Source organism: Pleurodeles waltl, chromosome 12 (genome assembly GCF_031143425.1).
Source record: "Pleurodeles waltl isolate 20211129_DDA chromosome 12, aPleWal1.hap1.20221129, whole genome shotgun sequence".
Taxonomy (NCBI): Eukaryota; Metazoa; Chordata; class Amphibia; order Caudata; family Salamandridae; genus Pleurodeles; species Pleurodeles waltl.
Window position 1 is genome coordinate 22,432,582 of NC_090451.1, and position 24,240 is coordinate 22,456,821.

Here is a 24,240-nt window from a genome sequence, read left to right on the forward strand (position 1 = left end):
CATCTCTTAACGCAATCCCCGAACACATCTTACCAGGATCCTCGTCTGCACCGGCCCAGTTTACACCACCCGCAGGGGGGAGAACCTGATCTGCAGCAGTTTGAGCAAAACTCCGGCGGAATGCAGTCCGGACCCGAATTACAGGATGTAATCTACCAGGTGCTGCGGGGGGTGTGCGCCGAAGCCCGGCCCTGTGGCGGCAACTCAAGACAATACCTTAACCTGGGGCCTACTGACAAAATTACAGACTCCCATGGAGGGCGCCCTGCATGAGAAAGAGAAAGCCTTCCAAACCCACAGAGCGCCCAGACACCCCACGCAGCAGGCGTGGCACGCCGCCAACCCGCCCGCCTAGACGCCCGCCCGCCTAGACACCACGCACAAGACCTTGGCAATGGTGGTCCCCGGCTCCGATTCATGGAGGTGGGGATTTGTACAGCTGGTGGGCCCTCCAACTCAACCAACTGGTTCCAGTTTCCTTGGCCACAAAAAAAACCAAGCATATGCAATGCAATACCTCCCGCACATTTAGAACAAGTTAATTGTCATGTTTTGACAACACCGCCCACGAGCAAACACAAAAAAAAAAAAAAAAAAATCATGAGTGGAAACTGAGAAAAGACGACTTGACAAAATAAAGTTAGCTTTAAAAAAGACAACTTAGCAGTTTTGTTTCTCCTGCTAGGCACGTTTTTACCAGTCACAAGCCTTCAGTTTGCGGGCACTGGAAGTTAGAACAAAATAGTACCGCGACCACTTCGGTAGTAGCAGACGGGCGCAAATAAAGTTAAAATCAATCAGTGCTTGGTCCCTGCTCCACACAGAGGAACGGAAATGATGCCGAGCATGCCTTGACGAACTACGAGGCTGTAAAGAAGAGTGCCAAGCAAACCATCAAATGGTGAGCAAGAGGCGGGCTCCAAGCGCTCTACTGAACACAACAGCGGAGAGAGGCAATAGATGTTGCAAGGGCCAGGTTTTGAGAGAGTCTGCCAGGGATGAACGGTGACAGGAGAACACGAGAACCACAAACATGTCTTCAACATGAAGCCTCAACGAAAAGTGAGATGAAAGAGCAGGAAGGTGAAGCGTGGGCGTGCGATCCCACAGGACGTGGGTCCCAAGAGGAGAGGGCGGCCACGCAGAAGACAAGATTATCCAAAACCCAGGTGGAGCGGTGTCCTGGAGGACCTTCCATAGCGGAGGCTGTAGTGGATGGAACTTCCATGGATAGCGCAACCCCAGGTCTCTTGCACCTGAACGGTAGTCATCCACGGGGCATGATTGTAGACCTGACGAGGGGCAGGTCATGCAGGAGAAAAGCACCTAGAAGCCAGGTGAACCGACACTGCACAGCGAGAATGCTCCAAAATCCGTGGTTATAACTGTGGGTAGAGGGGGCCACTATACCGCTTGCACCTGAAGGGTAGGGTCATCAATAGGCCACGGGTGTCAGACCCGACACTGATAGACCACAGGGAGGTGTGGTAGATACAGCGACCAGTGTACAGCGTGCACCTGAAGAGTAGGGTTATTTACAAGGCCATAAGAGCACTGACAAACCATAGGGAGGTGTCGTGGATACAGAGGCCACTGTACCGCGTGCACCTCAAGGGTAGGGTAATCACTAGGCCACGGACGTCAGACCAGACACTGATAGACCACAGGGAGGTGTCGTGGATACAGGACCACTGTACCACGTGCACCTGAAGAGTACGGTCATCGCTAGGCCACGGGTGTCAGACCCGACACTGATAGACCACAGGGAGGTGTCGTGGATACAGCCACCACTGTACCTCGTGGCCTCAAGGGTAGGGTCATCACTAGGCCATAGGGTCACTGATAGACCACAGGGAGGTGTCGTGGATACAGCCACCACTGTACCTCGTGGCCTCAAGGGTAGGGCCATCACTAGGCCATAGGGTCACTGATAGACCACAGGGAGGTGTCGTGGATACAGCCACCACTGTACCTCGTGGCCCAAGGGTAGGGCCACCAGGAGGCCACGATAGGCAGACCCGACGCTCCGGTAGATTGCTGAAGGAGTAAGAGTTGTGCAGGGTAGTTTTGGAGCCCACGGAGAGTCCACGGCTGCGCTACTAACCACTTTTTGAAAAGAAGCAGCGAGCTGCAGACTGGAAGCCCCCGAGGCTGTGAGATGCTCTGCGCACAGGACCCGGGCTCTTGCAATAGAGCAGGCGGGGAAGACCACTGAGGGAATGGGGGAGACCGAGCGCAGGCCACGAGGGCGGGACACGGTACTCAGCCCACTAGTGAAGCCAGGAGACCACGGTTAACCTGCGGGAGCGAGGGGGCTGCAGAGGGAGGGATAACTGGGTACCGGGGGTCGCAGGCGCGTTTCACCCACTCCTTCCAGGGTCATCGAACAGACGGTTCCAGTTGTCCTTAATGTCACTCAGCGCCCAGAGGACAACAACGGCGCCTACATATTCACTCCTTGACCATCGAAACCGTATGTTACGAATGAGCACCCCAGTCACCCGCCTGCCTGTCAGTGCAGCGCAGAGGCTGGGGAGCCATGCACAACGTGGCCTCTCCTCCGTGGCCCACGTGTACCCCTGGCCACGCTCGGTGCCTCCCACTTGGAGGCAGCGCCCACCCTCCGACACCCCGACACTGGCACTCACTCCTTCCTGATGTAGGAACTGGCCTTGGACACGGCTTCGGGTCTGGGGTTCACACCCCCGGGTCTCTCTGATGCATCGCTGCAGGGGCGCCCCGATATCCTCCTGCTAAACCCAAGATCACACGGCGCTGAAGTGCTGGACCCAAAAAAGCAGAAGTCACAGGGCCTGCATGCTCTTTCCCACGACTACTCCAAGACAAGTCTTTTATTATTACAGAACTCCCTTCACTCTGCAGTCACTCATAGACGATCCAAGAAGGTGAGTGACCCCACCCGGGAGAGTTATAGTGAGTGACCCCACCCCAGCCCCAGTAGGCCTTTACAGAAGTTAGGAAGGAGAGTGACTCCGCCCCAGCCCTAGCAGGCCTTTACAGGAGTTAGGAGGGAGAGTGACTCCGCCCCAGCCCTAGTAGGTCTTTACAGGAGTTAGGAAGGAGAGTGACTCTGCCCCAGCCCTAGTAGGCCTTTACAGGCGAGTTAGGAAGGAGAGTGACTCCGCCCCAGCCGGCCTTTACAGGAGTTAGGAAGGGGAGTGACTCCGCCCGGGAGAGTTATAGTGAGTGACCCCACCCCAGCCCCAGTAGGCCTTTACAGAAGTTAGGAAGGAGAGTGACTCCGCCCCAGCCCTAGCAGGCCTTTACAGGAGTTAGGAGGGAGAGTGACTCCGCCCCAGCCCTAGTAGGTCTTTACAGGAGTTAGGAAGGAGAGTGCCTCCGCCCCAGCCCTAGTAGGCCTTTACAGGAGTTAGGAAGGGGAGTGACTCCGCCCCAGCCCTAGTAGGCCTTTACAGGCGAGTTAGGGAGAGTGACTCATCCCCGGCCCTAGCAGGCCTTTACAGGAGAGTTAGGAAGGGGAGTGACTCCGCCCCAGCCCTAGCAGGCCTTTACAGGAGTTAGGAAGGAGAGTGACTCCGCCCCAGCCCTAGTAGGTCTTTACAGGAGTTAGGAAGGAGAGTGCCTCCGCCCCAGCCCTAGTAGGCCTTTACAGGAGTTAGGAAGGGGAGTGACTCCGCCCCAGCCCTAGCGGCCTTTACAGGAGTTAGGAAGGGGAGTGACTCCGCCCCAGCCCTAGCGGCCTTTACAGGAGTTAGGAAGGAGAGTGGCCCCGCCCCAGCCCTAGTAGGCCTTTACAGGAGTTAGGAAGGGGAGTGACTCCGCCCCAGCCCTAGTAGGCCTTTACAGGAGTTAGGAAGGAGAGTGACTCCTCCCTGGCCCTAGCAGGCCTTTACAGGAGAATTAGGAAGGAGAGTGACTCCGCCCCAGCCCTAGTAGGCCTTTACAGGAGTTAGGAAGGAGAGTGACTCCGCCCCAGCCCTAGTAGGCCTTTACAGGAGTTAGGAAGGGGAGTGACTGCGCCCCAGCCCTAGCAGGCCTTTACAGGAGTTAGGAAGGAGAGTGCCCCGCCCCAGCCCTAGTAGGTCTTTACAGGAGTTAGGAAGGAGAGTGACTCCGCCCCAGCCCTAGTAGGCCTTTACAGGAGTTAGGAAGGGGAGTGACTGCGCCCCAGCCCTAGTAGGCCTTTGCAGGAGTTAGGAAGGAGTGTGACTCCGCCCCAGCCCTAGCAGGCCTTTACAGGAGTTAGGAAGGAGAGTGACTCCGCCCCAGCCCTCGTAGGCCTTTACAGGAGTTAGGAAGGGGAGTGACTGCGCCCCAGCCCTAGCAGGCCTTTACGGGAGTTAGGAAGGAGAGTGGCCCCGCCCCAGCCCTAGTAGGCCTTTAAAGGCGAGTTAGGAAGGAGAGTGGCCCCGCCCCAGCCCTAGTAGGCCTTTACAGGAGAGTTAGGGAGAGTGACTCCTCCCTGGCAGGCCTTTACAGGAGAGTTAGGAAGGGGAGTGACTCCGCCCCAGCCCTAGCAGACCTTTACAGGAGTTAGGAAGGAGTGTGACTCCGCCCCAGCCCTAGCGGCCTCCACAGCGGGGCATGCGGGTGCATCTACAGAAAGGCTTCCAGGGAGCAGCTTGTCTGTGATACTTCACCGTTTGCCCCTGGGCCAGGCAGCCCTGCCCCCACCCAGCGGAGGGGGCTCACCTGGGCACAGAACCCCAAAGAAGGTGGGGTGCAGTGAGATGAGACCCCCGGTGCAGCAGGTGGAGCTGCCCCCGCCCAGTGCTTCAGGAAGGGGTTGGGTGTGGCGGTGGGTCCACTCCAGGAGGGCCCTAAATAAGGGGGGGGGGTTCTGAATGCGAAGAAACAAAGGCGCAGACAGCAGTAACACAAGCAGATCCGCGCCCATCATCTGGGGCAGATTGCTCACCGCCCCTCCCCGCCCCAGGCACCTGCCCCGGGGGGGCGGGGGAGGGGGCACCTGCATGGGGCCTTTGCATGCACAGCTCAACAGGAAAAAGGAAGTTTTTTTTTTTCTCTGAAAACCAACAGTGCCAATTTGAATAAGCAGTCATCTGCAGCCTCTGCGCCCCCCCCCCCCCCCCTGCCAGCACAGCACATCTGCCAGCTCACCCCCGCCCCCGCCGGGTATCACTTCCCTTCTGTCAGCGGAGCCTGGGGGAGGGGGCTGGTCTCACAGGGGCACGTGCCACCCTTCAGATGGCACCGGGGAGAAGCAGGGGGTGTGGGTGGTGGCAGAGACACTGGGGCACCCCACAGTCATACCAGGGCACCCCGGACCCGCAAATCACCCCCACAACCAGGAGAAGCAAGAGGTGTGGGGGGAGGGGGCCGGAGCACCTGCCACCCTTCAGATGGCACCCAGCATCGTGACAGAAACAAGGCGTGTGGGTGGTGGCAGTGACACTGGGGCACACTTGACACCCCGATCCGCACCCCCCAGGAGTGTAAGGGGCAAGGGGGGGGGGGGGGGGGGGGGGACTGGAGTCTGAAGCAATGAGGGAGGGGCAGGGACCTAGAGTCACCCTGGGCACCTAGGAACATCGCCATCAGGCCTACACCCACTCTGAGGGCCAAAGGCTTCACCCTAGGACCTACACCCACTCTGTGGGCCAAAGGCCTCACCCTAGGACCCACACCCACCCTGAGGGCCAAAGGCCTCACCCTAGGACCCACACCCACTCTGAGGGCCAAAGGCCTCACCCTAGGACCCACACCCACTCTGAGGGCCAAAGGCCTCACCCTAGGACCCACACCCACGGCCAAAGGCCTCACCCTAGGACCCACACCCACTCTGTGGGCCAAAGGCCTCACCCTAGGACCTACACCCACCCTGAGGGCCAAAGGCCTCACCCTAGGACCCACACCCACCCTGAGGGCCAAAGGCCTCACCCTAGGACCCACACCCACCCTGAGGGCCAAAGGCCTCACCCATGGACCTACACCCACTCTGAGGGCCAAAGGCTTCACCCTAGGACCCACACCCACCCTGAGGGCCAAAGGCCTCACCCTAGGACCCACACCCACTCTGAGGGCCAAAGGCCTCACCCTAGGACCCACACCCACTCTGAGGGCCAAAGGCCTCACCCTTGGACCTACACCCACTCTGAGGGCCAAAGGCTTCACCCTAGGACCCACACCCACTCTGTGGGCCAAAGGCCTCACCCTAGGACCTACACCCACCCTGAGGGCCAAAGGCCTCACCCTTGGACCCACACCCACCCTGAGGGCCAAAGGCTTCACCCTAGGACCTACACCCACTCTGAGGGCCAAAGGCTTCACCCTAGGACCCACACCCACTCTGTGGGCCAAAGGCCTCACCCTAGGACCTACACTCACCCTGAGGGCCAAAGGCCTCACCCTTGGACCCACACCCACCCTGAGGGCCAAAGGCTTCACCCTAGGACCTACACCCACTCTGTGGGCCAAAGGCCTCACCCTTGGACCTACACCCACCCTGAGGGCCAAATGCCTCACCCTAGGACCCACACCCACTCTGAGGGCCAAAGGCCTCACCCTAGGACCCACACCCACCCTGGGGGCCAAAGGCCTCACCCTAGGACCCACACCCACCCTGGGGGCCAAAGGCCTCACCCTAGGACCTACACCCACCCTGAGGGCCAAAGGCCTCACCCTATGACCCACACCCACCCTGGGGGCCAAAGGCCTCACCCTAGGACCTACATCCACCCTGGAGGCCAAAGGCTTCACCCTAGGACCTATACCCACCCTGAGGGCCAAAGAGCTCACCCTAGGACCTACACCCACCCTGGCACCTAGCAACCTTGTCATCAGGCCTACACCCACCCTGGGTCCCATATAACTCGCCTTAAGGGCTGAACCCTCTCTTGGTGAAACAGGTCTCACCCTAGGACCTACAGTCACATTAGGGCCTAGAGGTCTCGCCGTAAGACAGGCGCATACCCTGTGATCCATACAGGCCTCACTTTTGGGCCTACAGTCCCTATGGGACCCATACGCTTCACTCTCTTCATATATGTCACCCTGGAACAGACAGATAGCACACTAGGGACCAGAGTCCTCATTCCAAGGCCTGCAGCCACCCTAGGGGACAGAGTCCTGATCCTAGGGGCACAGAGTCCTGATCCTAGGGGCACAGAGCCACCCTGGAAGAAGAAAGCACACTAGGGGCCAGAGTCCTCCCTCCAAGGCCTGCAGCCTCCCTAGGGGGCAGAGTCCTGATCCTAGAGGCACAGAGACCTCACCCTAGGGCATACAACTCACCCTAGAAGAGGTAGATGGCACACTAGGGGACAGAGTCCTCCCTCCAAGGCCTGCAGCCACCCTAGGGGACAGAGTCCTGATCCTAGGGGCACAGAGCCCTCACCCTAGGGCACAGAGCCACCCTGGAAGAAGAAAGCACACTAGGGGCCAGAGTCCTCCCTCCAAGGCCTGCAGCCACCCTAGGAGGCAGAGTCCTGATCCTAGAGGCACAGAGCCCTCACCCTAGGGCACAGAGCCACCCTGGAAGAAGAAGAAAGCACACTCAGGGGCCAGAGTCCTCACTCCAAGGCCTGCAGCCACCCGCGGTGCACCGAGGCCTGGTCCAAGGGGCACGGATTCCTGATCCTAGGCTCGCAGAGACCCCACCCTAGGACATGCAGTCACCCTGGTCGGATCAGATCCCAACTAGGGGCTGCTGCTACTGTGCGAACGGAGTCCTCATCCCCAACAGCGCAGCCGCCCTAGGGGCCCAGATTCTGCACTCTGAGGTCTGCGACCATACAGGGGTCGCAGGGCCCCATCCGAAGTGCAACAGTGACTCCCTGGGCTCGGAGTCCTCGTCCAAGGGGCTGACACTCAAGGGGTTAAGAGCCCTCTATGACAGAGACGCTGAGGTTCCTAGAAACCTCTCAGGCCCAGCAACCACCCAGGGGGGCCAGTGGCCTCACCCCAATATCTGCAGCCACCCTGAGGGGCTCAAGGCATCACTCTAGGAGGCCAGAATCATGAGTACTACATTCACTGGGAGCCTAGGAGTCACCAGGGGGGTCCACTGGCTTCCCCATGGAGTCCGGGCACCAGCCAATTCTGTGGGCCTGAGGTCATCAGAGGGCCAGGGTCTCATCCCGAAAACACCCACCTGTCTAAGGCCTCACCCCGCGCCCTGCAGTCACCCATGAGCTCAGCCTGTGACCTGCTGCCGCCCATGGGTATTAGGACCTCACAAGTCTGCCATCCATGGCCTACAGATCTTAGTCCTGAGACATCCAGAAACCCCAGGGCCACGGATGGTTAATGAAGAAGCCAGCCATGGGGCATGCATTACAGCCGTAGGGCAAGCAACCGCCCATAGGGCCTTACACTGGGCCCTACAGCCACCCAGGGATGGAGTTCACACTGGGCCCTGAAAGCCACCCAGGGATGGAGCTCACACTGGGCCCTGAAAGCCACCCTGGGATGGAGCTCACACTGGGCCCTGAAAGCCACCCTGCGATGGAGCTCACACTGGGCCCTGAAAGCCACCCTGCGATGGAGCTCATACTGGGCCCTGAAGCCACCCATGGGCCTAGGACCTCAGCAAGGCCTGCAGTAACCCATGCCCCACAGAGCCTAGTCCTGGGTATCCAGCCATGCACGGGCCCTAGCGAATCAAACATCTGTCAAAGTGCCCTGCGGGCAGCCCCCCCCCCCCCCCCAGCAGCAGTGGGCTGAGGGACAAGTGCACCAGCCACAGTGCTGACTCCAAGGCCTGCAGTCAACGCGAGCAGAGATCCGACCACCACACACCTGAGCAACAACACACACACCGACAGAAACAGCAGTCACCCACCGACCTCCACACAAGGTGCTATCCATCACCAGCCGCCTGAGGAACGAGGCTCACCCACCAACCCAGAACCCGCCCCCACCCACCAACCTGAGAAGAACCAAAGGGCATCCAACAACATGCCAGAGCAACTTTTCTCGTGCCAGTGTCTACCCCTAGATGTCATGCCCAGTCAGCTAAGAAGCAGTAACCAGCCAGAGATGCAGACCGCAGCCACTGACCAACCTGCGACACCCAGACAGAAAGTACTGCTACAGCCACAGGAATGTACCCAGCTGAGCCACACACACCCACCTGACACCCCAGATCCACACCCCTGGTGGCAGCAAACGACCCACAAACCCTCAGCCACAGGGGTGCAGACCCCAGGCAACAAGCAAGCCACTGACCCTGGTTCATCCAGACACCCCCAGCCCTCCACTACCACACAGGGAGGTATCCACCGACCCAGAGAACCACCACACACACAGACCCGCACCTTGGCCACAAACACCCACACACCCCATGAGCACAGACCTCATCCCTCCCTCCCCCCCACTCCCACCAGAGAGACCAGAGCAGCAAAGTGGGTCTGTGTCCCCCCACCAAGGACTGACGCGCCTGGGCAGTGCAGTCCCGCCCCAACAAAGGGGTGCACCAGCAGGTAAACCAGCCACACGCCTACCACTGCACCCACGGACCACCGGGCGCCCACCCTAGGCCCTACCCTGCCGGAGGGGTGACCCGCCAGCCCCCCGAGGGCCCCCTCCGCCCAGGAGTCAAGTGACCCCCCCCGTCTCGTGACCCCTTTTACCCTTTGTGTAATACCCCTCCACCGATCAGGGCCCCAGTGGCACTCTGCAAACTCCCCTACCTCTGTATAGTGCCCCCCGCCCTCCTACCCCTCTCCTCCTCTGCGCCCACTACCCAGGAATACCCCCATATCACTCACCCCCATACACCCCAATCCACCCAGCCCCTCCCATTACCCCAGTACTTACTGCCCCCACAGGAGCTACATCCCCCTTAATGCCTCATGTCACTCCTGCCCCTTCCCTCAGTGCCCCTGCTCTGCCCTCCAGCCCTCGCCTGCCCCTCAACACCCCTGCTCTCCCCTCCAGCCCCCTGCCACTCAACACCCCTGCTCTCCCCTCCAGCCCCCTGCCCCCCAACATCCCTGCTCTCCCCTCCAGCCCCTCAACACCCCTGCTCTCCCCTCCAGCCCCCTGCCCCCCAACATCCCTGCTCTCCCCTCCAGCCCCCTGCCCCTCAACACCCCTGCTCTCCCCTCCAGCCCCCTGCCACTCAACACCCCTGCTCTCCCCTCCAGCCCCCTGCCACTCAACACCCCTGCTCTCCCCTCCAGCCCCTCAACACCCCTGCTCTCCCCTCCAGCCCCCTGCCCCCCAACATCCCTGCTCTCCCCTCCAGCCCCCTGCCCCTCAACACCCCTGCTCTCCCCTCCAGCCCCTCAACACCCCTGCTCTCCCCTCCAGCCCCTCAACACCCCTGCTCTCCCCTCCAGCCCCTCAACACCCCTGCTCTCCCCTCCAGCCCCTCAACACCCCTGCTCTCCCCTCCAGCCCCTCAACACCCCTGCTCTCCCCTCCAGCCCCCTGCCCCTCAACACCCCTGCTCTCCCCTCCAGCCCCCTGCCCCTCAACACCCCTGCTCTCCCCTCCAACTCCTCTCCCCTCCAGCCCTCTCCTGCCCCTCAACACCCCTGGTGTCCCCTCCAACCCCTCTACCCTCCCCTGCCCCTCAACACCCCTGCTCTCCCCTCCAGCCCCCTGCCCCTCAACACCCCTGCTCTCCCCTCCAGCCCCTCAACACCCCTGCTCTCCCCTCCAGCCCCCTGCCCCTCAACACCCCTGCTCTCCCCTCCAGCCCCTCAACACCCCTGCTCTCCCCTCCAGCCCCCTGCCCCCCAACATCCCTGCTCTCCCCTCCAGCCCCCTGCCCCTCAACACCCCTGCTCTCCCCTCCAGCCCCTCAACACCCCTGCTCTCCCCTCCAGCCCCCTGCCCCTCAACACCCCTGCTCTCCCCTCCAGCCCCTCAACACCCCTGCTCTCCCCTCCAGCCCCCTGCCCCCCAACATCCCTGCTCTCCCCTCCAGCCCCTCAACACCCCTGCTCTCCCCTCCAGCCCCCTGCCCCCCAACATCCCTGCTCTCCCCTCCAGCCCCCTGCCCCTCAACACCCCTGCTCTCCCCTCCAGCCCCTCAACACCCCTGCTCTCACCTCCAGCCCCCTGCCCCTCAACACCCCTGCTCTCCCCTCCAGCCCCCTGCCCCCCAACATCCCTGCTCTCCCCTCCAGCCCCCTGCCCCCCAACATCCCTGCTCTCCCCTCCAGCCCCTCAACACCCCTGCTCTCCCCTCCAGCCCCTCAACACCCCTGCTCTCCCCTCCAGCCCCTCAACACCCCTGCTCTCCCCTCCAGCCCCTCAACACCCCTGCTCTCCCCTCCAGCCCCCTGCCCCTCAACACCCCTGCTCTCCCCTCCAGCCCCCTGCCCCTCAACACCCCTGCTCTCCCCTCCAACTCCTCTCCCCTCCAGCCCTCTCCTGCCCCTCAACACCCCTGGTGTCCCCTCCAACCCCTCTACCCTCCCCTGCCCCTCAACACCCCTGCTCTCCCCTCCAGCCCCCTGCCCCTCAACACCCCTGCTCTCCCCTCCAGCCCCTCAACACCCCTGCTCTCCCCTCCAGCCCCCTGCCCCTCAACACCCCTGCTCTCCCCTCCAGCCCCTCAACACCCCTGCTCTCCCCTCCAGCCCCCTGCCCCCCAACATCCCTGCTCTCCCCTCCAGCCCCCTGCCCCTCAACACCCCTGCTCTCCCCTCCAGCCCCTCAACACCCCTGCTCTCCCCTCCAGCCCCCTGCCCCTCAACACCCCTGCTCTCCCCTCCAGCCCCTCAACACCCCTGCTCTCCCCTCCAGCCCCCTGCCCCCCAACATCCCTGCTCTCCCCTCCAGCCCCTCAACACCCCTGCTCTCCCCTCCAGCCCCCTGCCCCCCAACATCCCTGCTCTCCCCTCCAGCCCCCTGCCCCTCAACACCCCTGCTCTCCCCTCCAGCCCCTCAACACCCCTGCTCTCCCCTCCAGCCCCTCAACACCCCTGCTCTCACCTCCAGCCCCCTGCCCCTCAACACCCCTGCTCTCCCCTCCAGCCCCCTGCCCCCCAACATCCCTGCTCTCCCCTCCAGCCCCCTGCCCCCCAACATCCCTGCTCTCCCCTCCAGCCCCTCAACACCCCTGCTCTCCCCTCCAGCCCCTCAACACCCCTGCTCTCCCCTCCAGCCCCTCAACACCCCTGCTCTCCCCTCCAGCCCCTATACCCTCCCATCCAGCCCTCTCCTGCCCCTCAACACCCCTGGTCTCCCCTCCAACTCCTCTCCCCTCCAGGCCTCTCCTGCCCCTCAACACCCCTGGTGTCCCCTCCAACCCCTCTACCCTCCCCTGCCCCTCAACACCCCTGGTCTCGCCCTCCTGCCCCTCAACACCCCTGGTCTCGCCCTCCTGCCCCTCAACACCCCTGGTCTCCCCTCTGGGTCTCTCCTGCCCCTCAGCACCCCGGATCTCCTCCCCGCTTACTCCCGCTCCCCTCCGGCCCTCCCCTGCCCTCTTACCCCTCTGGGCCGCGCTCCGCCGGGTCTTTAATCTGCTTTTATTGTAATAGTGTTTGTTTTAATGCCCTGCCCCCCCTCCCGGGGGCGTGGCCACGGGCCGACGCCTCATTGGTCAACGACCAGCCAATGAGATGTAAATTCCAGACTCGTGAATCAGAGAAACTGCTACAAGCCAGCAGGGAGCGTCTGCAAAGAGCAGCTCTCGCGAGAACCAGGGACCGTCTGCAAAGAGCAGCTCTCGCGAGAACCAGGGACCGTCTGCAACGTGCAGCTCTCGCGAGAACCAGGGACCGTCTGCAAAGTGTACACCTCAGGAAAACCGGGGACCGTCTGCGAAGTGCATAGACAGGATTAACTACAACCTACAGTACAGACACGCAGAGCACAGGGGGACCAGGGGCCGTCTGCAAAGTGCAGCTCTCGCGAGAACCCGGGAGCGTCTGCAAAGTGTACACCCTCAGGCAAACCATGGCCCGCCTGCAACGTGCATCGCAGGGTTAGCCACAAACCTCAGTGCTCTGCAGACACGCAGGTCGCAGGGAGCGTCTGCAAAGTGCAGCCCCGGAAGGACTCAAAAACTTTTTGCAAAGTAAAGACCGAAGAGAGTCAGTCTCTCAAAGGGTCAGGGAGTGTCCACAAAGTGCACACTTTGGGTAGGTCAGGGAGCATCACCATAGAGCAGACGAAAGGGAGGGTCAAGTACCATCTACAAACTGGTGGTCGCCAGAGCCAGGGACCGTCAGCAAAGTGCAGGCTCAGCAGTGTTAGGGGACTGTCGGCAAAGTGCAGGCCCGTGAGAACAGGGAACGAGTTCAAACCGCGGAGAGCCTCAGGGACGGTCTGCAAAGTGCACACTATGCAACCTCAGGGACCATCTCCAAATGCAGGCCAAGGGAGTCAGGGATTGTCTCCAAAATACGCACCCCGGGAGAGTCCTGCATTCAATGTCAGGAGGGACAGGAGGATTATGCTGCTATGTAAAGACCTGAGGCTCAGAGTCTATGTGAGGACAGGAGGCTACGATTATGCTTCCCTTTCTATGCTGTATTTTCTCAGCATCCAATAACCTTACAGTAAACAAAACAGTCACACGGTAAACCATAGAGATGGCCCATATAAATACTCCTGATGCATAAACTCCTCCTCTCTCTTTGCTGCGCGCAGCCCGTTGAGTGCATTCTCATTTACTTTTACATAAGGTGTTTGTCTAATTATAACATTGTGCTTTGGTTGTTCGCACTGTGTCTCCCTAGTGTGCGACACAGGAGCGGTGTGAGGCAGTTCGACCCTCCAAAGCAAGGCAATTTTTGCATACGTTTTTTAATTTGTGGAGAGAAAATTTGGAAACCGGGATTGGCACACTCGTCTCAGAGAGCGCAGGGACATGCGATTTTGCCCCACGACACCTTGCAGTGATTATTCTGGCTCCCACTGACATCCTGACTCGACTGTGCTCGGCAGGGTTGTAAAATTTGCAGAGGCACTGCCCAGAGCGTATACAGACCTGTTTTTCTTTTCACTTCCTATGTGAATTTACACTTGGTGATGGCCTATTTTCTTGGGGTTTTAGTGCACGACTGAGGTCTCAATGCCCAGACTTACCTGACAAGGTGACAGACACCCCAAAGGTGGACCCTACCATTGTTACCTACCCTAAAAACTACACCAAAGACCCTAAGAAGGAGTTAGATTGGGCATGGAAAGCATGTCACGACAAGCTATTGGATATGTCGGTTCCATTGACAAAGATCCTGGAGATGGCTTTCCACTCCAAAGAATCTCAGGTGCTGATTGATGCGAAAGTTTTGGTGGAGTGGGCCCAGCGTGCCATATGCCTGCTGGGTAACGTGAACTGTGCTATTTCTAGAGAATGTTGCAGATCCATATTACTGAAGTTGGACCCTAAACTATCCGATTTAGCCTCCTCGGAGGCTGGCCTTCACCTCAGTGTCTCGTTTTTGAAGCACCCTTTGGTGCAACTTATTCCAACCTGGACAAGGCCCAGGGTTCTATTACAAAAGTCCTCCACCCACTTTTAAACAGGGCCGGATGCTTTAGGGGGCGAGCTTTCGGCTGTGGATACAAGCAAGGCCTGCAGAGAGACTCAAAGAGACTATTATCAAAGAGGCAGAGGTGGTTACCAAGATCAGTCCTTCACCTTCTATCTTTCCAGGAACCGCAACACCAAAGGTCGCTTCAGAAAAGGGCAATTTAGGAGCAACCAGAGCTCCTAAATTGGGACAAACCAAGATTTGGGAAAGATTTGTCAACCATTTCTATTGGCCCAACGTGTCCCAGAAGATAAGGGAGTTTTGTAGCTGCGGTGTCACCTGTCAAGCCAGTGGCAAGACAGGTAGCCATCCAAAGGCCCCCCTCATTCTACTTCCAGTGGTGGGGTCCCCTTTGAAAGGGTTGGTGTGGACATTGTGGTTCCACTTGATCCTACCACAGCCTCAGGGAACCAATACATACTGGTAGTAGTGGACCATGCTAACAGATACCCTGAAGCAATTCCCCTTAGGTCAACTAATGCCCCAGCAGTAGCTAAGGCCCTAATTAGTATCACTACCAGTGTGGGTTCCCCAAGGAGGTGGTTTCCCACAGAGGTACCAAGTTCATGTCAGCTTACCTCAAACATATGTGGAATGAGTGTGGGTGACTTATAAGTTCACCACACCTTATCATCCACAAACCAATGGCCTTGTTGAAAGGTTGAAAGGTTTAACAAGACATTGAAGGACATGATCATGGGGCTCCCTGAAAAACTCAAAAGGAGATGGGATGTCCTCCTGCCATGCTTGCTTTTTGCCTACAGAGAGGTGCCACAGAAGGGAGTAGGGGTTTTCCCCTTCGAGCTTCTGTTTGGCCACCCTGTAAGCGGACCACTGGCACTTGTTAAAGAGGGCTGGGATAGACCTCTCCATTAGCCTAAGGAAGATCTGGTGGAGTTTGTGCTTGGCCTCCACTCAAGGATGGCTGAGTACATGGAAAAGGCATCCAAAAACCTTGAGGCCAGCCAACAACTCCAGAAGTTGTGGTATGACCAAAAGGCTGCAATGGTTCAATTCCAACTAGAGCAGAAAGTCTGGGCTCTGGAACCTGTGGCTCCCAGGGCACTTTAGGACAGATGGAGTGGCCCTTACCCAGTTCTTGAGAAAAAGAGTCAGGTCTCTTACTTGGTGGACCTGGGCACTAGCAGGACACCCAAGAGGGTGATCCATGTTAACCACCTTAAGCTCTATAATGATAGGGCAGATATAACCATGCTGATGGTTACTGATGAGGATCAGGTAGCAGAGAGTGAACCTCTCCCTGACCGCCTCTCAGATGACCCTAAGGATGGGACAGTAGATGGAGTGGTCTATTCAGACACCCTCTCTGCCCAGCAGTAAGCTGACTGTAAGCAAGTCCTGGAGCAGTATGCTGAGCTCTTCTCTTTGACCCCTTGTCAAACACATCTGTGTACCCATGATGTGGACAGAGGAGAGAAGTTCCCTGTCAAAAACAAAATATTCAGACAGTCTGACCAAGTCAAAGAGAGCATCGACGTGGAAGTCCACAAGATGCTGTATTTAGGGGTAATAGAGCACTCTGATAGCCCAGTGGTCCTAGTCCCCAAACCTCATACTAAGGATGGAAAGAGAGAACTGAGATTTTGTGTGGATTACAGAGGGCTCAACTCTGCCACCAAGACAGATGCTCACCCCATACCCAAAGCAGATGAACTGATTGACAAGTTAGGTGCAGCCAAATTTCTGAGTACCTCTGACTTAACTGCAGGGTACTGGCAAATTAAGATGGCACCTAGAGCAAAAGAGAAAACAGCATTCTCAACACCTGATGGGCATTATCAGTTTATTGTTATGTCCTTTGGCTTAAAGAATGCCCCTGCCACCTTTCAAAGGTTGGTGAATCAAGTCCTTGGTGGTTTGGAGTCCTTTAGTGCAGCTTATCTTGACGATATTGCTGTCTTTAGTTCCAACTGGCAGGATCTCCTGGTCCACCTTAGGAAGGTTTTGCAGGCCCTGCAAGCGGCAGGCCTCTCTATCAAGGCATCCAAATGCCACATAGGGCAGGGCACCGTTGTATACTTGGGCCACCTTGTAGGTGGATGCCAAGTACAACCTTTACAGCCCAAGATCCAGACAATTCTGGGCAGGGAAGCTCCAAACACCCAGACCCAAGTCAGAGCATTCCTTGGCTTGACTGGATACTACAGGAGGTTTGTGAAGGGATATGGGTCCATTGTGACACCCCTCACAGAATTGACCTCTAAGAAACTGCCCAAGAAGGTAAACTGGACCCTAGACTGTCAAAAGGCCTTTGACACCATAAAACAAGATATGTGCTCAGCACCAGTTCTAAAAGTTCCAGATTATTCAAAGCAATTCATTGTGCAGACAGATGCCTCTGAACATGGGTTAGGAGCAGTCCTATCCCAAACCAATGACGATGGCCTTGACCAGCCTGTTGCTTTCATTAGCAGGAGGTTACTCCCCAGGGAGCAGCGTTGGAGTGCCATTGAGAGGGAAGCCTTTGCTGTAGTTTGGTCACTGAAAAAGCTGAGACCATACCTCTTTGGTACTCACTTTATTGTTCAAACTGACCACAGACCTCTCAGATGGCTTATGCAGATGAAAGAAGAGAACCCTAAACTGTTGAGGTGGTTCATCTCCCTACAGGGAATGGATTTTGTAGTGGAACACAGACCTGGGACTGCCCATGTCAATGCAGATGGCCTTTCCAGGTTCTTCCACTTAGAAAATGAAGACTCTCTTGGGAAAGGATAGTCTCATCCTTTTTCGTTTGGGGGGTGGGGGGTAGGTTGTGTAGGAAAATGCCACTGTTGGCATGGTCACCCCCCACTTTTTGCCTAGTGTTGATGCCAGCTTTGATTGGAAGTGTGCTGGGGCCCTGCTAACCAGGCCCCAGCACCAGTGTTCTTTTCCTAAAACTGTACCTTTGTTTCCACAATTGGCACAGCCCTGGCACACAGTCCCTTGTAAAAGGTGCCCCTGGTTCCAAGGGCCCTGTGACCAGGGACGGTCCCTAAGGGCTGCAGCATGTATTATGCCACCCCAGGGACCCCTCACTCAGTGCATGCACACTGCTTTGCAGTTTGTGTGTACTAGTGGGGAGAAAAGACAAAGTCAGCATGGCACTCCCCTCAGGGTACCATGCTCACCAACCACAGCCTGTGGCATAGGTAAGTCGCCCCTCTGGCAGGCATTACATCCCTAAGGCAGGGTGCACTATACTACAGGTGAGGGCATAGCTGCATGAGCTCTATGCCCCTACAGTGTCTAAGTCAATTCTTTGACATTGTAAGTGCAGGGTAGCCATACTGAGTATATGGTCCGGGAGTTTGTCATTACGAACTCCACAGCTCCATAATGGCTACACTGAATACTGGAAAGTTTGGTATCAAACGTCTCAGCACTAGAAATCCACACTGATGCCAGTGTGGGATTTATTGAAAAATTTACACAGAGGGCATCTTAGAGATGCCTCCTGTATGTTCGCCCAACTGCTAATGCAAGGCTGACCGGTCTATGCCAGCCTGCCACTTCCAAACGGGTTTCTGACCACATGGGGTGAGTGCCTCCGTGGTCAGAAACAAAGCCTGCACTGGGTGGAGGTGCTTCTCACCTCCCCCTGCAGGAACTGTAACACCTGGCGGTGAGCATCAAAGGCTCAAGCCTGGTGTTATGCCCCAGGTCACTTCAGCAAGTGGAGATGCCCGTCCCCCGGACGAGCCCCCACTTTAGGCTGCAAGTCCAGAGAGATAATGAGAAAAACAAGGAGTCACCCCCTCAGCCAGGAACACCCCTAAGGTGTCCAGAGCTGAAGTGACCCCCCTCCTTGAGAAATCTTCCATCTTGCTTTGGAGGATTAAGACCAATAGGGATAGGGATGTGCCCCCCACCCCAGAGGGAGGGGCGCACAAGGAGGGTGTAGCCACCCTTAGGGACAGTAGCCATTGGCTACTGCCCCCTGACCCTAACACATCCCTCAATTTAGTATTTAGGGGCAACCCTGAACCCAGATCTTCAGATTCCTGACGACCTTAAGAAAGAAGAAGAACTGCTGAGCTGAAAAGCCTGCAAAGAAGAGAAGGAGACAACATCTGACTCGGGCCCAGCCCTACCGGTCCGTCTCCTGCTTCAAAAAGCTGCAAGAGAAGAAGGAAATCATTCTGCAGGACCAGCGACCCATGAAAAGCCTCCAGGGGACTGCCTGCATCATCGTAGACCAAGAAACTCCAGTGGACAGCGGACCTATCCAAAAAGAAGACAAAGAAACCATCTTTAAAGGGACTCCTACCTCACTCCAGAAGCGTGAGTCCAAATACTGTGCACCCGACGCCCCCGGCCGACGCCCCCGGCCCATGTCCAGAGAAACCAGCTAGCCAGAGAGGCTCCCCAGGCGATTCCACCCTGGGCTGACCTCTCTATATCCCCACAGCGATGCCTGCATAGGGAATCCCGAGGACCCCCCTGACAGCGACTGCCCGGGACGAAGATATCCGTCGCCTGGAGAAGCACTGCACCCTCAGACCCCAGCCCAAAGACAAACCAACCACCAAAGCAGCAACGACCAGCAGGTGGCCGTCACCCTTGCCCAGTCGGTGGCTTGCCCAAGAGGACCCCCTGTGCCCTGCCTTCAGCGCCTAAGTGACCCCTGTGTCCCTCCATAGAGTTCTATTGAGAAACTGACACCCTGTTTGCACACTGCACCCGGATGCACCCGTGCCGCTGAGGGTGTGGTTTTTGTGCCTACCTGGGACCCCTCCAGCACTCCTCCAAACCCTACTGGTCTGCCCTCCGACAACGCAGGAACTTACCTGCAAGCAGACCGGAACCGGAGTACCCCCTCTCTCTATAGGGGCCCCTGTTATTTTGGCTCGTGTTTGACCTCTGCACTTAATTGGCCCTGTGTTGGTGGTGCTGGGTGTTTGGGGTTATCTTGGACCCCCAACAGTGGGCTACCTATGCCCTGGAAACTGTACTATACTTACCTCCCCCATGAACTGTTGAAAATCGCAGTATCCACTTTTAAAATAGCTTTTTGCCATTTTAAAGAAAAGTGTGTACATTGTTGTAGGAAAGTAGCCTATTTCTAGCATTGTTACCCCCACTTTTGGCCTGTTTGTGAGTATATGTCAGGGTGTTTTTACTGTCTCACTGGGATCCTGCTAGCCAGGACCCCAGTGCTCATAGTGAAAACCCTATTTGTCAGTGTGTTTTATACATCTCATTAGGACCGTGCTAGCAAGGACCCCAGTGCTCATAGTTTGTGGCCTGTATGTGTATACCTGTGTAGTGCCTAACTGTGTCTCTGAGGCTCTGCTAACCAGAACCTCAGTGCTTATGCTCTCTCTGCCTTTAAAATTGTCACTATAGGCTAGTGACCATTTTTACCAATTCTAATTGGCACACTGGAACACCCTTATAATTCCCTAGTATATGGTACCTAGGTACCCAGGGTATTGGGGTTCCAGGAGATCCCTATGGGCTGCAGCATTTCTTTTGCCACCCATAGGGAGCTCAGACAAATCTTACACAGGACTGCCACTGCAGCCTGAGTGAAATAACGCACACATTATTTCACAGCCATTTTACACTGCACTTAAGTAACTTATAAGTCACCTATATGTCTAGCCTTCACTTAGTGAAGTTTAGGTGCAAAGTTACTAAGTGTGAAGGCACCCTGGCACTAGCCAAGGTGCCCCCACATAGTTCAGGGCAATTTCCCCAGACTTTGTGAGTGCGGGGACACCATTACACGTGTGCACTACATATAGGTCAATACCTATATGTAGCTTCACAATGGTAACTCGGAATATGGCCATGTAACATGTCTAAGATCATGGAATTGTTCCTCCATGCCAAATCTGGTATTGGGGTGCCAATCCCATGCATCCCCGGGGCTCCACCATGGAGCCCGGGTACTGCCAAACCAGCTCCCTGGGGTTTTCTCTGCAGCTACCGCTGCTGCCAACCCACAGACAGGCTTCTGCCCTCCTGGGGTCTGGGCAGCCCAGTCCCAGGAAGGCAGAGCAAAGAATTTGCTCAGAGAGAGGGAGTTACACCCTCTCCCTTTGGAAATATGTGTTAACGGCTCTGGAGGAGTAGCCTCCCCCAGCCTCTGGAAATGCTTTGAAGGGCACAGATGGTGCCCTCCTTGCATAAGCCAGTCTGTGCCAGTTCAGGGAACCCCCAGTCCCTGCTCTGGCGTGAAACTGGATAAAGGAAAGGGGAGTGGCCTCTCCCCTGTAGATTACCAACCCAGGGGTGGTGCCCAGAGCTCCTCCAGTGTGTCCCAGACCTCTGCCATCTTGAATCCAGAGATGTGAGGGCACAATGGAGGCCTCTGAGTGGCCAGTGCCAGCAGGTGACGTCAGAGACCCCTCCTGATAGGTGCTTACCTGACTAGGTGGCCAATCCTCCTCTGAGGGCTATTTAGGGTCTCTCCAGTGGGCTTTTCCTCAGATAACAATGTGCAAGAATTCACCAGAGTTCCTCTGCATCTCCCTCTTCGACTTCTGCCAAGGATCGACCGCTGACTGCTCCAGGACGCCTGCCAAACTGCAACAAAGTAGCAAGAAAACTACCAGCGACAGTGTAGCGCCTAATCCTGTCGGCTTTCTCAAGTGTTTCCTGGTGGTGCACGCTCTGAGGGCTGTCTGCCTTCACCCTGCACTGGAAGCCACGAAGAGATCTCCCGTGGGTCGACTGAATCTTCCCCCTGCTAACGCAGGCACCAAACCTCAGCATCACTGGTACTCTGGGACCCCTCTCCTCCTGACGAGCGTGGTCCCTGGAACACAGGAGCTGGATCCAAGTGACCCCGACAGTCCAGAGGTCCTTCTGTCCAAATTTGGAGGAGGTAAGTCCTTGTCTCCCCGCTCCAGACAGTAATCCTGTGTACTGCGTGAACTGCAGCTGCTAGGGCTTCTGTGCACTTTTGCAAGGAATCCTTCATGCACAGCAGAGCCTAGGTCCCCAGCACTCCGTCCTGCGTTGCTCAACTCGCTGAGTTGACCACTGGCCTCGTGGGACCCCCTTTTGTAGTGTTGAGACGACCGCTGTGCTCAGTTTTCTTGAACCTGTGTTCAAGTACTTCTGCGGGTGCTGCCTTCTTGTGTGTGGGCTCTCTGTGTTGCTGAGAGCCCCCTCTGTCTCTTCTTCCAAGTGGCGACCTCCTGGTCCTTCCTGGGCCCGGGCAGCACCCTTTTCCTTTAACTGTGACCTTTGCAGCTAGCAAGGCTTGGTTGCGGTTTTTCTCCAAAGAAACAATGCTGCATCCTCCAGCACACCGTGGGGCATCTTCTGCACAAAGGAGAAGTTCCTGGCACCTTTCGTTGTTGCAGAATCTTCAGCTTCTTCCATCCGGAGGCAGCCATTTTACACCTTCATCCGGGGTTTAGTGGGCTCCTGCCCCCCCCCCCGACACCTCGTGACTCTTGGACTTGGTCCCCTTCCTTTACAGGTCCTCAGGTCCAGGAATCCATCTTCAGTGCTTTGCAGTCTGTTGTGGTCTTTGCAGAATCTCCTATCATGACTTTAGTGTGTTTCTGGGGAAGTAGTATCACTTTACTCCTACTTTCCAGGGTCTTGGGGTGGGGTATCTTGGACACCCTTAGTGTTTTCTTACACTCACAGCGACCCTCTACACACTTCACTAGGCCAGGGGTCCCTAAGTGGTTCACATTCCACTTTCTTAGTATATGGTTTGTGATGTCCCTAGGCCTATTGCATCCTATTGTATTCTGCAGTGTTTGACTACTTTTCTAACTGTTTACTTACGTGATTTTGGTTTGTGTGTATATTTTGTGTATTTTACTTACCTCCTAAGGAAGTATATCCTCGGAGATATTTTTGGCACATTTCACTTAAATAAAGTACCTTTATTTTTAGTAACTCTGAGTATTGTGTTTCTTATGATATAGTGCTATATGATATAAGTGATATAGTAGGAGCTTTGCATGTCTCCTAGTTCAGCCTAAGCTGCTCTGCTATAGCTACCTCCATCAGTCTAGGCTGCTAGAACACTCCTAATCTACTAATAAGGGATAACTGGACCTGGCACAGGGTGTAAGTACCATCAGGTACCCACTATAAGCCAGGCCAACATCCTACAATTGTTGATTCCATTTAAAGTTCTAAGTATTACTATGCAAAGTACCTTTCATTTAATGTACTTACCTGCTAAATGAATGAATATTGCGGTTCTAGAAATAAATTAACAAAATAATATTTTTCTATATAAAAACCTATTGGTCTGGAGTTAAGTCATTGAGTGGGTGTTTTCACTAATTGCCTGTGTGTGTACAACAAATGCTTAACACTACCCTCTGATAAGCCTGACTGCTCGACCACACTATCACAAATAGAGCATTAGTATTATCTATTATTGTCTCTGTCAAGCCTCTTGGGGAACCCCTGGACTCTGTGCACACTATGGGGGTGATTCTAACCCTGACGGGCGGCGGAGGCCGCCCGCCAGAGTTCCCCCCTCCAGAACACCGCTCCGCGGTCATTAGACCGCTGCGGTGATTCTGGCTTTTGCACTGGGCTGGCGGGCGGCCGCCAAAAGGCCGCCCGCCAGCCCAGTGCAAAAGAGCCTTCCCACGAGGACGCCGGCTCAGAATTGAGCCGGCGGAGTGGGAAGGTGCGACGGGTGCAGTGGCACCCGTCGCGTATTTCTGTGTCTGCAAAGCAGACACTGAAATACAAAGTGGGGCCCGCTTACGGGGGCCCCTGCAGTGCCCATGCCATTGGCATGGGCACTGCAGGGGCCCCCAGGGGCCCCACGACAACCCATACCGCCATCCTGTTCCTGGCGGGAGAACCGCCAGGAACAGGATGGCGGTATGGGCTGTCAGAATCCCCATGGCGGCGCAGCTCGAGGATTCTAAAGGGCAGCGGAAAACCGGCGGGAGACTTCCGGTTTTCCGCATCTGACCGCGGCCAAACCGCCGCGGTCAGAATGCCCCGCGGGGCAACGCCAGCCTGTTGGCGGTGCTCCCGCCAACCCTGGCCCCGGCGGTCCATGACCGCCGGGGTCAGAATGACCCCCTATATCTCATTTTGATATAGTATATACAGAACCAACTTCCTAGAGCGCGCATTGTACAAGGGGTGCCTATGGCTTCCAAATCATATTATGTAGGGCCTCATTTAGAGGACATTTTAAAAGCTGCGGATTGGTCCTTTGAGGCTACTTTCAAGAGTTTTTACTATAAAAAAATACTAGATGTTGCATCAATTGTGATGGATCAGCTTTAAACTAGCATAATCGGAACCTTCGTCCTGTCATAGAATAAAAACATTTCTAGCATTCACAATAAAAGATTTTTCAGTTCTACTAAGGACACGGAGGCAAAGATTATCCCACCCAGGCGGTTACAAAAAAGAGTTAAGCTGTTTTTTTTGTTCATTATAATGTCTGATGGTAATGCTTTCATATGCTTCATACTGTACCCTCCCTAATATTTGAAGTATGGTTATTTCTTTCCGATTCTACACACAGAGGGTGGAATGTGAAGATTACAGCTTTTTGTGTCTTGTTTTCACCTTTCAGGACCGGATAATCGCTGTTACACCACTGATACCAGGAAGTAGTTGAGTGCTTGGCGCACTGCATAGTTCAACGTCAGAAACAGTTGAAGACCAATTTTTTCCTCTGGGTTTTCTGCTGACTTCAAGTCCTTGGGAAGTGTGTTTTTTCCCTGGTGGAGTTTGAGTCTTGGTTGAAATGTTCCTTGAAATGTTATTGACTTGGAATGCAAAGAAGGAGGAGGAGCTCATGCGTCAGGGGTATTTATATGGGGAGGAGCTCATG

The 24,240-nt window shown here is 56.3% G+C and overlaps 2 protein-coding genes across 2 annotated transcripts in view; one reads left to right on the forward strand and one right to left on the reverse strand.

The window, feature by feature from the left end:
- The window catches only part of ARID3A (AT-rich interaction domain 3A), a 161,111-nt gene extending 148,663 nt beyond the window's left edge, over positions 1–12,448 (reverse strand). Inside the window, exon 1 of the mRNA XM_069218352.1 lies at positions 12,394–12,448. The gene's annotated coding sequence lies outside the window, so the exon portion shown is untranslated. The remainder of the gene's footprint in view (positions 1–12,393) is intronic.
- The window catches only part of LOC138267021 (uncharacterized), a 32,331-nt gene extending 8,311 nt beyond the window's left edge, over positions 1–24,020 (forward strand). Inside the window, exon 10 of the mRNA XM_069215868.1 lies at positions 23,980–24,020. Within this exon, the coding sequence (XP_069071969.1) occupies positions 23,980–24,020 (41 nt within the window). The remainder of the gene's footprint in view (positions 1–23,979) is intronic.
- The last annotated feature ends 220 nt before the right edge of the window (positions 24,021–24,240 follow it).